The sequence below is a fragment of the Loxodonta africana genome, chromosome 10, assembly GCF_030014295.1.
Source record: "Loxodonta africana isolate mLoxAfr1 chromosome 10, mLoxAfr1.hap2, whole genome shotgun sequence".
In the NCBI taxonomy this organism is placed as follows: domain Eukaryota; kingdom Metazoa; phylum Chordata; class Mammalia; order Proboscidea; family Elephantidae; genus Loxodonta; species Loxodonta africana.
In genome coordinates, this window is record NC_087351.1 from 68560000 (window position 1) to 68577421 (window position 17422).

Here is a 17422-nt window from a genome sequence, read left to right on the forward strand (position 1 = left end):
ACAAAGACAAGGTGGATGTGATTACCGTAGTGGACAGTGGAGTCAAAGCAGTAATTGGAATAGTATGGATGGTATGAACTTATGGTGTTGGCTACTTAGTCATGGTGTCCCTAGGAGTGAAATAGATGGGAAATCTACTAGATATTTATTTGTACAGTTGGAAGAATTCTAGGTCACGTGAACAGGAGTCTAACTCGAATCACTAGAATAGATAGTCACAGCCCCTCAATCAATTCCCAGACTCAAGCTAGTTTACAGACCCACAACCCCTTGAATGAAGGGGATGCTGGGCCCCCTTGAGGAAGGACCCCAATATACTGGAAAAATTTATAATGTTAAACTTTCTCCCAGCCTTCCCCAAAGGGATCTTTGTGACTGTTCACTGGGGAAAAGGAAATAAGACTTTTCGGAAATTACCTGATAGTGGCTTTGAACTGATGCTAATTCCAGGAGACCCAAAACATCACTGTGCCCCATAAGTCAGAGTAGGAGCATATGGAGGTCATGTTATTAATGGAGTCTTAGCTCATGTCCATCTCACAGTAGGTCCAGTGGGTCCCCGAACCCATTCTGTAGTGATTTCCCCAGTTCCAGAGTGCACAATTGAAATAGACTTAGCAACTGGCAGAACACCAGTATCGCATCCCTGACAAGTGGAGTAAGGGCTATTATGGTAGGAGAAGCCAAGTGGAAGCCATTAGAACTTCCCCTTCCTAGGAAAATGATAAACCAAAAGCAGTATTGCGTTTCTGGAGGGATGGCAGAGATTACTGCTACTATCAAGGAATTGAAGGATGCAGGGACAGTGATTCCCACCACATTCTTTTTCCAGTTGCCCATTTGTTCTGCACAAAAAACAGATGGAACTTAGAGAATGATAGTGGATTATCATAAACTTAACCAGGTGGTGACTCCAGTTGCAGCTGCTGTTCAGACATGGTTTCATTGCTTGAGCAAATTAGTACATCTCCTGGTACCTGGTATGCAGCTATTGATCTGACCTTTTTCTTGATTCCAATTTTGAAGGAATATCAGAAGCAGTTTGCCATCAGCTGCCAAGGCCAGTAGTACACCTGCTGTGTCCTACCTGAGGGCTACATCAACACTCCAGCCCTATGTCAAAATTTAGTTCTCAGGGAGCTGGATGACATTATGCTGATTGGACCTAGTAAGGAAGAAGTGTTGATGACTCTGGACTTACTGATAAGACATTTGCATGCTAGAGAGTAGGAAATTAATCCAACAAAAATTCAGGCACCTTCCACCTCAGTGAAATTACTAGGAGTCCTGTGGTGTGGAGCATGTTGAGATGTTCTTTCTAAAGTGAAGGATAAGTTGTTATATTTGGCCCCTCCTACAACTAAAAAAGAGGCACAATGCCTAGTGGTACTCTGGATTTTGGAGGCAACATATCCCTCATTTGGGTGTGCTACTCTATTTGAGTCAAGTGACTCAAAAAGCTGCTAGTTTTGCATGGGGCCCAGAACAAGAGAAGGCTCTGCAACAGGTTCAGGCGGCCATGCAAGCCACTCTGCCACTCGGGCCGTATGATCTGGCTGATCCAATGGTACTTGAAGTGTCAGTGACAGGTACAGATGTTATTTGGAGTCTTTGGCAGGCCTGTATTGATGAATCACAGTGCGGACCTTTAGGATTTTGGATGCCTTCTCTGAAAACCAGTCATCCTCTTTCCCCAGCCACTCCCGTCATTGCCCAATGGGCTCGTGAAGAAAGTGGCTGTGGTGGCAGTGATGGCGGTTATGCATGTGTTCAGCAACATGGACTTCCACTCACCAAGGCTGACTCGGCTACAGCCACTGCTGAATGCCCAGTCTGCCAGCAGCAGAGACCAACACCGAATCCCTGTTACGGCACCATTCCTCCATGTGATCAGCCAACAACCTGGTGGCACATCAATTACATTGGACCGCTTCTATCATGGCAAGGGCAGTGTTTCATTTTTACAGGGATATACATTTACTCTGCATACAGATTTGCCTTCCTTGAATGCAGTCCCTCTGCAAAAACTACCACTTGTAGACTCACAGAATGCCTTATCCACTGTCACAGTAACCCACACAGCATTGCTTCAGATCAAGGGACTCATTCTCACAGCAAATGAAGAGCAGGAATGGGCCCATGCTTATGGAATTCACTGGTCTTACCATGTTCCCTGTCATCCTGAAGCAGCGGACTTAATAGATGGAATGGCCTTCTAAAGATACAATTACAGTGCCAGCTAGGTAGCAGGACTTTGTAGGGTTGGGGCAGTGTTCCCCAGGAGGCTGTATATGCTCTAAACCAGTGTCCAGCTTATGGTGCTGTTTCTGCCATAGCCAGGATTCGTGGTTCCAGAAATCAAGGCATGGAGATGGGAGGGGCACCTCTCACTATTACCTTAGTGACCAAGTTGAACAATTTTTGCTTCCTGTCTCCATGATTCTATGCTCTATGGGTCTAGAGGTCTTAATTCCAAAGTGAGGAATGTTCCAACCTGGAGACACAACAAGTGGTCCAGTGTTCATGTATTCCATTGAACTGAAAGTTAAGAATGCCACCCAGCCACTTTGGGCTCCTCATGCCTCTGGATCAACAGGCAAAGAAGGGAGATACCATACTGGCTAGTGTGATTGGCCCTGACTGTCAAGGGGAAATTGGAATGTAGGTTAAAAAAAAAAGTATGTCTGGAATACAGGAGATCCCTTAGGGTCTCTTAGTACTACCATGCTGTCATGGATTGAATTACATCCCCCCAAAAATGTGTGTATCAACTCGGTTTGGCCATGATTCCCAGTATTCTGTGGTTGGCCTCCATTTTGTGATTGTAATTTTATGTTAAAGAGGATTAGGGTGGGATTGTAACACCACCCTTAGCCAGGTCACATTCCTGATCCAGTGTAAAGGGAGTTTCCCTGGGGCGTGGCCTGCACTACCTTTTATCTCTCAAGAGATAAAAAGGAAAGAGAAGCAAGCAGAGAGTTGGGGACCTCATACCACCATAAAGGAGCGCCAGGAGCAGAATGTGTCCTTTGGACCTGGTGTCCCTGTGCAGCGAAGCTCCTAGTCTGGGGGAAGATTGACGACAGAGAGAGAAAGCGTTCCCCTGGAGCTGACACCCTGAATTTGGACTTTTAGCTACTTTACTGTGAGGAAATAAACTTCTCTTTGTTAAAGCCATCCACTTGTGGTATTTCTGGTATAGAAACACTAGATGAGTAAGACACATGCCCTGTGATTAAAGTCAATGGAAAACTACAGCATCCCAATTCCAACACGACTACTAATGGCCCAAACCCTTCAGGAATGAAGGTTTGAATCACCCCACCAGGCAAAGAACCATGAATTACTGAGGTGCTTGCTGAGCGTAAAGGAAATACGGAATGGGTGGTGAAAGAAGGTAGTTCTAAATACCAGTTACGACCACCTGACCAGCTGCAACCACCTGACCAGCTGCAGAAATGAAAACTGTTTGTTATGACTATTTCTTCCTTGTATGTGTACATCAAATATTTTTATTTCCTTCACTTTTGTAAGATATAAATGGGGCCAGTGCGTTTTCAGTTGTATGTATGTTAGTTGTGTTAGGCACAAGTATGACTTTGTAATTATCCTTATTTAGAGATTGTGTATGGTTTAAGGAGATGTGTACAGGTGCCAAGTTGACAAGGGGTGGATTGTGATGGTTAACGTGTGTCAGCTTCACTGGGCCATGATTCTCAGTGGTTTGGCAGTTGTGTAATGATGTAGTTTGGCAGTTATATAATGATGTAATCATCCTCCATGGTGTGATCTGATGTGATCATCCAATCAGTTCTAAGGGGAGTTTCTTCATGGGTGTGGCCTGCATCCAATATATATATATATATATATATATATATATATATATATATATATATATATATATGGACATTCTGGCAAAGCTTACTTTCTTGTTCTGGATCCTGCATCCAGCTTGTCATCATCTGACCTTTAGTTGCTGGGACCTGAGCCAGCAGCCTCCCATATTGCCTGCTGATCTTGGGATTCGTAAACCTTTGCAGCCTGTGAGCCAGCAGCCTGCCACCCCTTGAATCTTGAGTTCATCAGCCCCTACAGCTGCATGAGTCAGAAGAAATCTCCGGCCTGATGCCTGACTCACAGACTTGGGAGTTGTCAGCCTGCAGCTTTGTGAGCCATTTCCTTGAGATAAATCTCTTTCTCTCTCTCTGTATGCACTTCACTGGTTTTGCTTCTTTAGATAATCCAGCCTAAGACACATTGCTATTTAGAGAGCATTAAAAACTAAATATAAAGTATGTCTGAATTAAAACATGTATATAAGTGGGAAAATATTTAGTGTTCAAAAATCAAATAGCTTTTCTAATTAAAAATGTTCATTAATATGGCATGGCTCTCCAGTGATATCAATAGTCTAAAAATAATTCTGTTGGCTTTATAATGCATTATATAGAGGATTTTAAGTTCTTCGAATCTGGTTTCCTTATGTTTTGATTAAGTAAAAATTAAAAATTCCTATTCTTTGGGTCATAATTTCTTAGAAATATAGAAAAATCTATCTACTGCCTGTTTATTACAGTCTAATAGAGAATGGTAGAGATATGTAGACAGTATTATGAGAACCTGGAGAAGGGGCAGTTACCCCAGTCTTGGTGAAAATAGTCTAAAGAAAAGTTTTGGGGAAAGGTGATGTGTATGCTGAGTGTAAGCAATAGCAGGAGTGACCCAAGTGAAGGCAATATAGTGTTCCAGTACAGCGAACAACATGTGCAAAAAAAACCCCAGAGGTGAGAAACAGCATGTAAGTATATATAAAAAAAAAAAGTATAGGGACTTAAAAATCATTTAGTACTCCTGGAACTTAAAGTTTGAGGTGGGTCATGTCAAGAAATGAAGCTACAGGTAGGCTGAGACCAGATAACGAGGGTCTCATCTCATGATGAGGAGCTTGGAATATGTTCTGTAATCAAAGGGACGTCATTAAAGGCTTGTTGTTGTTGTTGTTAGCTGCTGTCAAGTCAGTTCCGACTCATAGCGACCCTATGCACAACAGAACGAAACACTGCCTGGTCCTGAGCCATCCTTACAGTCGTTACACTTGATCTCATTGTTGCAGCCACTGTGTCAATCCACCTCTTTGAGAGTCTTCCTCTTTTCCGCTGACCCTGTACTCTGCCAAGCATGATGTCCTTCTCCAGGAACTGATCCCTCCTGACAACATGTCCAAAGTATGTAAGACACAGTCTCACCATCCTTGCTTCTAAGGAGCATTCTGGTTGTACGTCTTCTAAGACAGATTTGTCCGCTCTTTTGGCAGTCCATGGTATATTCAATATTCTTCACCAACACCAAAATTCAAAGGCGTCAGTTCTTCGGTCTTCCTTGTTCATTTTCCAGCTTTCACATGCATATGATGCAATTGAAAATACCATGGCTTGGGTCAGGCGCACCTTAGTCTTCAAGGTGACATCTTTGCTCTTCAACACTTTAAAGAGGTCCTTTACAGCAGATTTACCCAGTGTAATGCATCTTTTGATTTCTTGACTGCTGCTTCCATGGCTGTTGATTGTGGATTCAAGTAAAATGAAATCCTTGACAACTTCAATCTTTTCTCCGTTTATCATGGTGTTGCTCATTGGTCCAGTTGTGAGGATTTTTGTTTTCTTTATGTTGAGGTGCAATCCATACTGAAGGCTGTGGTCTTTGACCTTCATTAGTAAGTGCTTCAAGTCCTGTTCACTTCCAGCCAGCAAGGTTGTGTCATCTGCATAACGCAGGTTGTTAATGAGTCTTCCTCCAATCCTGATGCCACATTCTTCTTCGTATAGTCCAGCTTATCGTATTATTTGCTCAGCATACGGATTGAATAGGTATGGTGAAAGAACACAACCCTGACGCACACCTTTCCTGACTTTAAACCAATCAGTATCCCCTTGTTCTGTCCGAACAACTGCCCCTTGATCTATGGAAAGATTCCTCAGGAGCACAATTAAGTGTTCTGGAATTCCCATTCTTCGCAATGTTATCCATAATTTGTTATGATCCACACAGTCAAATGCCTTTGCATAGTCAATAAAACACAGGTAAACATCCTTCTGGTATTCTCTGCTTTCAGCCAGGATCTATCTGACATTAGCGATGCTATCCCAGGTTCCACGTTCTCTTCTGAAACCGGCCTGAATTTCTGGCAGTTCCCTGTCGATATCCTGCTGCGGGTGTTTTTGAATGATCTTCAGCAAAATTTTGCTTGCGTGTGATATTAATGATATTGTTCTATAATTTCCACATTCGGTTGGATCACCTTTCTTGGGAATAGGCATAAATATGGGTCTCTTCCAGTCAGTTGGCCAGGAAGCTGACTTCCATATTTCTTCACATAGACGAGTGAGCACCTCCAACGCTGCATCTGTTTGTTGAAACATCTCAATTGATATTCCATCAATTCCTTGAGCCTTGTTTTTTGCCAGGGCCTTCAGCGCAGCTTGGACTTCTTCCTTCAGTACCATCGGTTCTTGATCATATGCTACCTCTTGAAATGGTTGAACATTGACTAATTCTTTTTGGTATAATGACTGTGTATTCCTTCCATCTTCTTTTGATGCTTCCTGTGTTGTTTAATATTTTCCCCATAGAATCCTTCACTATTGCAACTCGAGGCTTGAATTAAAGGCTTGGGGACAGAGAAGTACAGGATCAGGTATGTTTAAGCCCCATCACTCTGATGGCAACGGGACCATAGGACTGGAGGTAGACAGCGTATGATGTTGTTTCATTGTTTTGAGCCTGAAGTGATGATAGTATAATAGTCCCCACCCCAAGTCTCCCCCTCATCCGTGGTTTTGCTTTCCGAGGTTTCAGTGACCCTTGGTCAACCGCAGTCAGAAAATTGTAAATGAGTTGTGTAATGAAATCCTGGGCTGTCCAGCTCCATCCCGGCTGGGGACCACATTCACATAACTTTTATTACTGTATATTGTTATAGTTATTTTATTATTAGTTGTTAATTTCTTATTGTGCCTAATTTATAAACTTTATCTTAGGTATGTATGTATAGGACAATAAAAACAATACGTAGTATATATTGGGCTTGGTACTATCTGCAGTTTCAGGCATCCATGGAGGCAGGGGGTGAGGAAGTGTCTTGAGACATATCCCCCACAGGTTAAGGGGGTCTACTGTAGCTGAAATAGGGTAGTGATGGTATGAATGGAGAGAAGAGGATGAGTCTCAAAATATTTATGAAGTAAAATGGGCAGGATGTGGCATGTTTGAGAGTGCAAGACAGGAATCTTTGACAGTAACTCCTAGGTCTCTAAACTTAGATGACTAGTTGTTGTTGCTAATTGCTATAGAGTTGATTCCAACTCACAGTGACCCCATATGTGCAGAGTAGGGCTGCTCCTTAGGGTTTTCAAGGCTCTGACCTTTCAGAAGCAGATTGCTAGGCCTGTCTTCTGAAGCATCTCTGAGTGGGTTCGAACTGCCAGCCTTTCGGCTAGCAGTCAAAAGCTTAACCATTTTCACTACCCATGGACTCCTTATAATTATGATGAATGTGATGGAAAGAAAATAGGTATATAGTGAAGATCACTAAGATAGAGAATACAGGAGCAGGAATAATTTTAGTGGAGAGGATGAGAAATTAATTGTCCACATGTTGACTGTAGGATTCTGTGGGACACCCAGAGTTGGAGTGGTATCGGGATGGGGTGTAATGCAGTCAGTTGGAGGTATGTAAGTCTGAAACTAAGGGAGAGGACAGTGCTGGAGACAGATTTTTTTTTTTTTTCAGTTTGTAATTGGCAGTTGAAATGAAGATAGTGGATAAAACTACCCGAGCAGGGTGTATAGAGTGAGAAGAGCAATTTTCTGAGAATGGCATCTTGGGAAATAACAGCTTTAAAAGAGTTGATGAAAGAAGAGGAGCTACTCAGAGAAAACCCAGAAGGAAGATTCAGAGCCATAGAAGGAAAACCAGAGGAGTGTGGGATTCCAAATGTCAATTGAGCAGAGTGTGTCTCAGGGAGTGATCATCAACAGTGATCAACAAAAGCCCACTGTATGTGGCAGTTAGATGGTCAGCCTCAGCAGGAGGAATTTCAGTAGAGGGCTAGGGAGAGAACTGACGGTAGAGGCTGCTTATGTGGATAGTGGGAGGCTGATACTGAGCCTAGCCACTATTGAATCTTGTCTTCATGCAAACATCCTTGACGTCAGCATGCTTTTCAGTCATTTATCTCTTCGTTAAGGTGAAATGAAGCATGCTCAAATAAAGCTCAGGTAACATGACTTGATTAGCATAATGAGACTGTCTTACTATAGAGTCAGTGAATAAATAAAAGACCTTCTCCAAAGTCTCCAGAAAATCATCATCTTTACTCTTGCTGACTTCGTCGGTTGACTTGTCAGCGCAGATAACAGACTGAGCTAGTTGTGTACTGATGTGGTGGCTCACGTCTCCCAGTCAACATGAGTGTGATGTCTTGGCACTGGGCCATGCACCTGTACTCCTACATTGCACTCAGTCTGCGGGTTATTAATGCATGGTGCATCAAGCACTGATTGGCTTTCAGGATACTTAGTTTTGATTAAAATCTTGTGACTTTGAAGCCAGCTTTAGTAAACTGTTTTCCATCATGAGCTTTTTCAATAATGGAGTCCAGTCTTGCTTAACTGGCCTACTCCATCCTCTAGCAATTTGATGCCCCCTTCTTCAACTCACCTTCCACTCCCTGGCATGATTTTTGCTTTCATTCCTCTAATTTTCTTGATGCTCCACACACTTGTCTTCAGTTTAATTGAGACCTAGAACTTCTTGCTCATCCATTTTATCTCCTCTGTCAGCCCCCTCCTGGCTTTACTCTCTTTCCTATCCACCTAAGGCCATGGTTCATTATTTTAACTCCCTTCCTTTCTTGTCCTTCTGTCCCACTGACCTGGCAACACCCCCTATCCTGGCTCCATCCACCTTCTCCAGGCCTGATTCAGGCTACAGCAGACCTTTACACAGCCCAGGGTCTCCAACCTCAGCTGTTTATTGCTACCTACAAATGTTGTATGTTTCCCTTCTCAGCTTGTTGAGTTTTCCACAACAGATGTTTCAAATGCATTTCTGCTTTTCTTAGTCCACTAATTTGTACATGCATGTGTCAGTCAGTGTTGATTAATCCTGGATTTTAGCATAAAGCAGACTTTTTAAGGCAGCATGTTAAAATATGTTCATTTTAAGGAGCATTCACAGTTTGACTTTAAAAAGACTGAAATCAAGGAATTTATACAGGTTTAGCCTATACAGATTATTTCATGGAAAACATAAATAGTGAAACAATGGGGCCTCCAATGTCTGCTATTCTACATATGAATATACTCATAACTCTTTGCTCTCAGCCATACTGCCCTCTCTTCTGTTTTCCACAAGGGTAAGAGAATTTCTGCACAGCTACCACCTGCGCATCACTGGAGGCTTGTATGTTGCTATGATGCTGTACAGGTTGCAGTAGAGCTTCCAGACTAAGGTGAACTAGGAAGAAAGGCCTGGTGATCTACTTCCAAAAATCAGCCAGTCAAAACCCCATGGATCACAACAGTCTAATCTGTGAGACACCATGGGGATGGCTCAGGACTAGGCAGCATTTCCTTCTATTGTGCCTGGAGTCGCCATGAGTCGGGGGCTGACTTGATGGCAACTAACAACAATAACTGGAGAACTTCAGCATTTATTTTCAGAATGTCTTCAAAAAGTTTCCTTTGAAAACTTAATAGAAATAATAAAGAAGTAAGGCAGCGTGTTTCCTTCAGGTTGCATGCAATTGTTGTTGGCTGCGTTTAAGAGAAAAGAATCTCTAGGAGGGCTGGATTATCAGGCTCGGAGCCTGAAACATCATTCAGAGTCCCACTGCTGGTATGTTCTAGTGAAGTCACCACCAAGACTGAACTCTGGACATTGCCACGGAAACGCTGCCATCATTGCCTATGGAAGTGAGGCATAGATGCCACCAGCAATGTCTGAATGGACTCTGCCCTGTCCCTGCTTCTTTACCTCGTTAGTTTCCAGTTCAAAGCACGGAGCAGGTGCTTCTGACAGGCAGAGCCTAGGTCATATGCCTGTGCTCTAGCTGCAAGGGAGACTGTATTTTCAGCATGTGTAATGGAAGGGGGTGTGCCTCATAAGCTGGGTGTCCCTCAAACATAGGGTGAGGCTTTAGATATTGAGCAGCCAAAAATAAATAAAAAGGTCCACTATTTCAGTTTACATTCCAGATTCCTACAGACTTAGTTTGATTTCTAAGCATACTCATTTGAAGTTAAAAAGTTCAAGATTATAGGTTTGATTTCCATTCCTGGTTATAATCAGTTCGTTATCATCTCTTCCATAACTTCACTCAGCAGTTTCACAAATTATTTCTCTGATGCCAAGAAAGTCAGATAAAAGAATATATGGATTAGTCATTGTAGAGCCATTTTGACCTTAGGAAGAAAAAATTCAGATTATAGATTTTGCTGATGTAGAGTTAGTTTTCAAGAAAATGCTAATATACATGCCTGCCTGTAAGGTAACTGGATAAATTTTATCACTGAAGTTGGTAATTTTACCTTACTCTTCAGTTTTTAAAATTTCATTATAAAGTATTTGAAAAGGCAGTTAATAATTCCAGTAATTAATATCAACAATTCAAACACCTTAGGATATCTTCCTAAGCATAATAATAATAATAACATTATAGGTTGGTGAATTTTAAGTTTTCTTCATGAGGATTCATAGATAACAGGACTTTTTTTCTCAGTTCTCTTTAATTAGCTGTTCGGTGGTTTAAAACTTTGACTAATTGCCCTTTCAAAAAAAAAAAGGTTAAAACCAGACTGAAGAGGTTTTGAATACAATTCAAGCTTGGTAGTATGTTGTTTCAATAAAACATAGCAATATACATAAATCTAATAATTCACAAAAATTTTATACTATCCTACTGTTCACCCCAGGAGGAATATATTCAACCAAATAAAAGTGCTATTATTAATCTGATATAAATTTTTTTATAATAAAACTAAAATAACTGTCTCAACTCCATAACGTAGTAGCACTAAGAAGCCAGCAACAGTTTGAATCCTGGATCTGCTAGTTAATTGCCATAAACCAAAACCAAACCAAATCCATTGCTGTCAAGTCAATTCCGACTCATAGCAACCCTGTAGGACAAAGTAGAACTGCCCCTTAAGGATTCCAAGGAGCAGCTGGTGGATCCGAACTTCCAACCTTTTGGTTAGCAGCCAGGTTACTAACTACTGCACCACCAGGGTTCCACTCTTAGAGTTATTGTGAAAATTAAATGAGTTAATATGAGGAAAGCACTTAGTATATAATACTTGGCACATAGCAAAAAAAAAAAAGCTAGCAAATTATTATTTCAGAAATTTGTTGATTTAGCTTTTTAACTTTTCATTTTGATGTAATTTCATACTTACAGAAAAGTCACAAAAATAGCCCACTTTGTACACCCTTACCCAGATTCCCCAAATGTTAATATTTTGCCACATTTGCTTTATCTTTGACTCTGCGTATACATGTGTATTGTTTTGTCATTAACCATTTGAAAGTAAGTTCCATACATGATGCCCTTTTACCTTTAAATACTTCAGAGTGTTTCCTAAAAATAAGAACATTTTCTTACATATCCGAGTACGATAATCAAAATCAGGAAATTATCATTAATATAACACTATTATATAATCTGGAAACCCTGGTGGCTTAGTGGTTAAGATTTTGGCAGTTAACCAAAAGGTCAGCAGTTCGAATCCACCAGGCACTCCTTGGAAACTCTATGGGGCAATTCAGCTCTGTCCTATAGGGTTGCTGTGGGTTGGAATCGACTCGATGGCAATGGGTTGGTTGGTTAGTTGGTATTATCTAATCTACAGACCTGATTCAGATTTTGCCTGTTGTCCCAATAATACCGTTTATGGCAGAAGAAAATTCCAGATCCTGCATTTCATTCCATTGTCATAGCCGTTTAGCCTCCTTTAATCTGGAAGAGCTCCTCAGGTGTTGGTTTGTTTGGTTTTGTCCCTAAAGACTTTGACGTTTTTGCTAAGTACCAGCCAGTTATTTTGTAGAATGTCCCTCACTTTGGATTTGTCTGAAGTTGTCTCATACTTCCTGGTGGTGTAGTGGTTAAGAGCTGTGGCTGCTAACCAAAAGGTCAGCAGTTCAAATCCACCAGGCACTCCTTGGAAACTCTATGGGGCAGTTCTTCTCCATACTATAGGGTTGCTATGAGTCAGAATCGACTCAATGGCCGTGGGTTTTTTTTTTTTTTTTTTGGTCTCATAGTTAATTTGAGTAAATGCACTTCTGGCAGGAAAACTATGAAAATGATGCTGCATTCTTCTAATCGCACTATATCAGGAAGCACATGATGTTTGTTTGTCTCATTACTAGTGCTGTTAAATTTGATCACTTGGTTAAGATTATGTCTGGCAGATTTTGCCACTCTAAAGTTACCATTTTTACCTTTGTAATGAATATACTTACAGGGAGACACTTGGAGACTATGCACAGATATCACGTTACTCCATCGACTTTCACCCACTAGTTTTGGCATTCTTTGACTATAACTGTGATGGTTGCCAAGTGGTGATTTCTAATTCCTTCATCTCTCCTACAATTGTTAGTTGACTTTCTACAGAAAGGAAGTGCTTTCCCCGCTCCCCTCTTATATCACTATAGATTCATGGTTTCTTGTTTTTATTAAATGGGTTATAATCTATTACAATAATTATTTTTATACTCAAATTATCCCCCATTTGGGCATCTGGAGCTCCTTCAAGCTGGCTTCATGTGCCCTCTTGTCCTGTGCCCATCATTCTTTGAGCGCTTCCTTACTTTCTGGCACAAGATGTTTCAGACTCATTTTGCCCCAGCCCTGGAATCACCCATTTCACCAAAGATGCTGGTTTATGTTTTAAGCAGAGGAAGGAATCTCGTATTTTATGCTGGCTTTCCAAAATGATATTTACAGATGAAACTGAGAAGATCCTTAATATATATGTTAGAAACACTTTAAGATTCATTCATTCTCTAAATCATTAAGCTTCCTTTGTGTGCTTCGGGTTAGGTGCTCATAATACAAACTGCAGTTCACATTTCAAAACAACATCAAAATAATTGGTGCAGACAATTAAATGCTATAGGTGTACAGAGATGGGCTAGAAAACTTGGAATCAAAGAGAAATTTAGAAAAGGCTAGGATTCGAATAGATAGAAAGGAGCAGGAAGAATATTCAATTCAGGGGTACAGCCTGAGCAAATATGTGGAGCCAACAATAAGCATGGTTTATTAGGGAATTTTAAGGAGCATGACTAGTTGGTAGAGATAAAAATACTGAGAATTAATGAATAGGGTTTAGGTTATTGGGAATCTGGATTCCAGGCTGACCCATTTAGAATATATTCTGCAAGCAATGAAATATTCTTTAAACTTTCGGGGCTGGGTAGTCATAAAGCGTATGCTTTGGGAAGTTTAATCTGATGTTATATTGCGGAATAGATTGGAAAACAGAAGATAATTAGGAAATCCCTAAAATAATTGAGTCTAATATAGTAGGAGTACAAGTAAGAATGGATAGATATGAAAATAATTTGGAAGGAAGAAATGCCTTTGTTGTTGTTGTTAGGTGCCATCAAGTCAGTTCCGACTCATAGTGACCCTATGCACAACAGAACAAAACATTGGCCTGATGCTGCACCATCCTTGCAATTGTTGCTATGCTTGAACCCATTGTTGCAGCCACTGTGTCAGTCCATCTCATTGAGGGTCTTCCTCTTTTTTGCTGACCCTCTACTTTACCAAGCATGATGTCCTTCTACAGGGACTGATCGCTCCTGAAAAGATGTCCAAAGTATGTGAGATGTAGTCTCGCCATCCTTCTAAGGAGCATTCTGGTTGTACTTCTTCCATGACAGATTTGTTTATTTTTTTTGGCAGTCTGTGGTATATTTAGTATTCTTCTCTAACACCACAATTTTAAGGTGTCAGTTCTTCGGTCTTCTTTATTCATTGTCCAGCTTTCTCATGTGTATGAGGCGATTGAAAACACCATGGCTTGGGTCAGATGCATCTTAGTCCTCAAGGTGACATCCTTGCTTTTCAACACTTTAAAGAGGTCTTTTACAGCACGTGTGCCCAATGCAGTGCGTCTTTTGATTTCCTGACTGCTGCTTCCGTGGGTGTTGATTATGGATCCAAGTAAAATAAAATCCTTGACAGCCTCAATCTCCTCTCCCATTTATCATGAAGTTGCTTATTGGCCCAGTTGTGAGGATTTTTTTTTTTTTTTATGTTGCATTGTAATCTATATTGAAGGCTGTGGTCTTTGATCTTCACCAGTAAGTGCTTCAAGTCCTTGAATCAGGATCACTTGGAGAATAGGGAACTCAGAGAAATGGGAAAGTGATGATGTTCGAGGGAAAAAAACAGAATTCATCTGCAAATAGAAACTCAAAGAAAAACAGATTTAGTGATATTGAAATTTTTATTTAACTAATTTTTTTTCTACAATGATCGAGTAAAAGCCGTAGAATTACTCAATATCTTTTTATACAAAACAGTATGCTTGAAGAATAACAACTTGGGGGCATACAATATCGTAATTACTAGACAGAGTAATATTTGTTGAATTTCACAACACCATGTTGGAAATAGATATTTGGTAATAGTTTTAATTTTCATTGTTTCAGGTTTATAGTAATAATAGAAAACTGTTTTGGTTTGATATGCTGTAGTATATTCAGCCACATTACCAGTCTAAAATCAGATCTCTGGATTGAGATCCAGATTCCTGCTTACTTTCAAATGTGTGGCTCTTGGGGTAAGACATTAGTTTCTAAGTGCGGCATTTGATTCTTTGGGTATTACGGAAACTCACATTTTTCTCCCCCATTTAAAAAAAAATTATTGTTAACTTCAACTTTGTCTAAAGAAGAAACCATCAGAAACTAAGAACTTAGCTATACAAGCTTTTTAAATTGCCAAATATTGCAGCCAAGACGTTCTTTACCATCTATTGGGAGATAAAGGTAGAAAGTACCTAGTTTCATACATTCCACAAGAAGTGAGAACAAATGTTCCTAAATATTTTACCATTTTATTAATTTTTACAATTAAACTTACTTTGTTCTTAATCTAAAACCAGGTCATCATTCTCCTTCATGGATATAGCAAGAAAAATTACACAGGTTTGTTACCTCTTTAGCTAGGTTTGTTATCAGGTTTTCTGAACTGGCTGAAGTGTTAAAAGTGACATCTGAGGACTACACCACATTCTATCTATAGGGTACCCAGCAGGTCTGTTCATTTGTTTAACAGGTTAATATGTGGACTTCCTAATTAAAACCTGTTGAAAGAAATTGTTCCATGAAGGAATGTATTAACCATGTATCATGTTGGGATAGTGCTGGGCGGCTGTCATAATTGCTGCTGCTGGTTTACAGAAAGGAAAATAAAGTCGGTTGCTTTTGTCAGGAAAGAAGATTTCTTGTTATCTGTATTTGCAGGCTTTCTGGCTCATATGCTGGAGGAATCCTTGCTGCGGGGGTGTTTTCATTTTCTCGTCTAACATGGCAGTGGTCCATCTCAGCAGAGGTTTTCAGCTTAAACAATCTGTTTGTGGGGCTGCTTATGGCTCTTACTGTACATTTTGAGGAGGCAGCAACTGCAAAAGAGAGATCAAAGGTAACCTATTTTGATCAAAGTGAAATAATTTTTTGTTTTAATTTTTAGACAGACACTGTATTACTTAAAGTTTAGATACTGTTTGTCTATCCCGATTACTGTCAAAGTAATCTAGGCATGTTAGAAGAGAAACTGTTCTCAGTTCTTTTGTTGTGAATGGAACCACTATAGCCTTTATCAAACGTGGGACCTCATCTCCCCTCCCTCACTCCCAGAGCTCAAAAGTTTTTGGGGGAGGGGAAGAGGATGAGGGAATTATCAAATCCACTGTGAGTCCTATGGAGATGATAGGCGTGTTGGCTAATCCCACCAGTATTTGTGTGTGTGTGTGTGTGTGTGTGTGTGTTTGATCATAAAATGCCAAGCTCTAAATTGACTAACTTAAATTATGTACCATACATAGACTTACTCCCTAATTGCAAAAAGTCAAATTTATAATTTTTTTAGCAAAAAGAAAAATATCAAATGTAGAAAAAAGTAGTTTAGAAGAGATTACAATGTATTCTAAGGCAACCATCATCATCAAAATCATTGGAAATGTGCAGGAACCCAGGAGTTTATAGTCCGCCCAGTAGAAAATACCAAGTCATCCTAGTAAGGACAGCCTTGTCTCATTAAAGAATACAAAAACAAAAGAACATCATGGTTTGTCTGTGTTTCACATAAACAGATCTGTGATATTGTTACAGTTTTTTTGTTTAAGATAACTTTTTTCTAATTAGAAAATAATACATGTTCAAGGAAAAAAAACCCTACAGATAACCATATTTCTCTATAAAAGCTGCCATATTCCATGTATTTAATAGGAGAAAAAGTAAAACAGAAAGAATTGCTGAGCTTCAGTTATAGTTTTGCTTGAGTAAGAATTACAGTTAAGGACTGCTTTTATTAGTCCTAACCATTATAGTTAGGACTTACCTAGTCAACACAAGGGACTTTCTATAAATAAGTTTGGAGACAGACATTTAAGGACAAACTGCAGTGATTTAGTGAGAATAAAAGGTATTAGTAAAAAATAATGATGTAAATATTAGTAACTGTTAAAGCATGACTCTTTGCACCTAAGAGGTTGATTTAAATCTTACCTGTGGTACAAGTGCTTGGTTTTAACATAAAGAATAGCTTTTTACTATTGTGCTTACTTAGAATTCCAGGTGAATTTTTAACTTAGACTTTTTTTTCATTTTATTTATTTTCAGATAGTTAAAATTGGTGCCTTCTGCTGTGGCCTCAGCTTATGTAACCAGCATACAATAGTACTCTATGTTCTCTGCATAATACCATGGATTCTCTTTCGACTTTTCAAAGAGAAGGTAGGTTTTCTAACTTTGTCAAAATCAAAATTTCTAATATTTTACTTAGGCCCAATATAACACTCAGAGCACCAGAAAACCTGGGCTTTAATTTTTCTTGTGTTTTATGTAAATCATAAATAACCTTAGATCCTAACAACACTGACTGAAAAAAGAAGATGTAAAAAAATTATGCAGTATTGATTACAGTGGCATCTAGCATGTTTCATAATTTCCTTTAACTGATTTTGAACAGTACCTCAAAGAGGATAGGCTAAAAAGGACTTAAAACAACAATGTCAAATTTCCTTGGTTGTTTTATTATATATCCTAAGGCCAGGGATGGGGTACCAATAATACTGTGAGGAAAGTGATTATAAATTAAAATGGCTGTTTATAAAGTAAGGT

At 39.8% G+C, this 17422-nt stretch overlaps 1 protein-coding gene across 7 annotated transcripts in view; it reads left to right on the top strand.

Moving 5' to 3' along the window:
• Positions 1–17422, top strand: part of TMEM260 (transmembrane protein 260) — an 84245-nt gene that overhangs the window by 20200 nt on the left and 46623 nt on the right. For all 7 annotated transcript variants that reach the window (XM_064292528.1, XM_064292529.1, XM_003408665.4 and 4 more), the window contains exons 4-5: positions 15545–15722; positions 16922–17035. In XM_064292528.1, coding sequence (XP_064148598.1) covers positions 15545–15722; positions 16922–17035 — 292 coding nt within the window. The remainder of the gene's footprint in view (positions 1–15544; positions 15723–16921; positions 17036–17422) is intronic.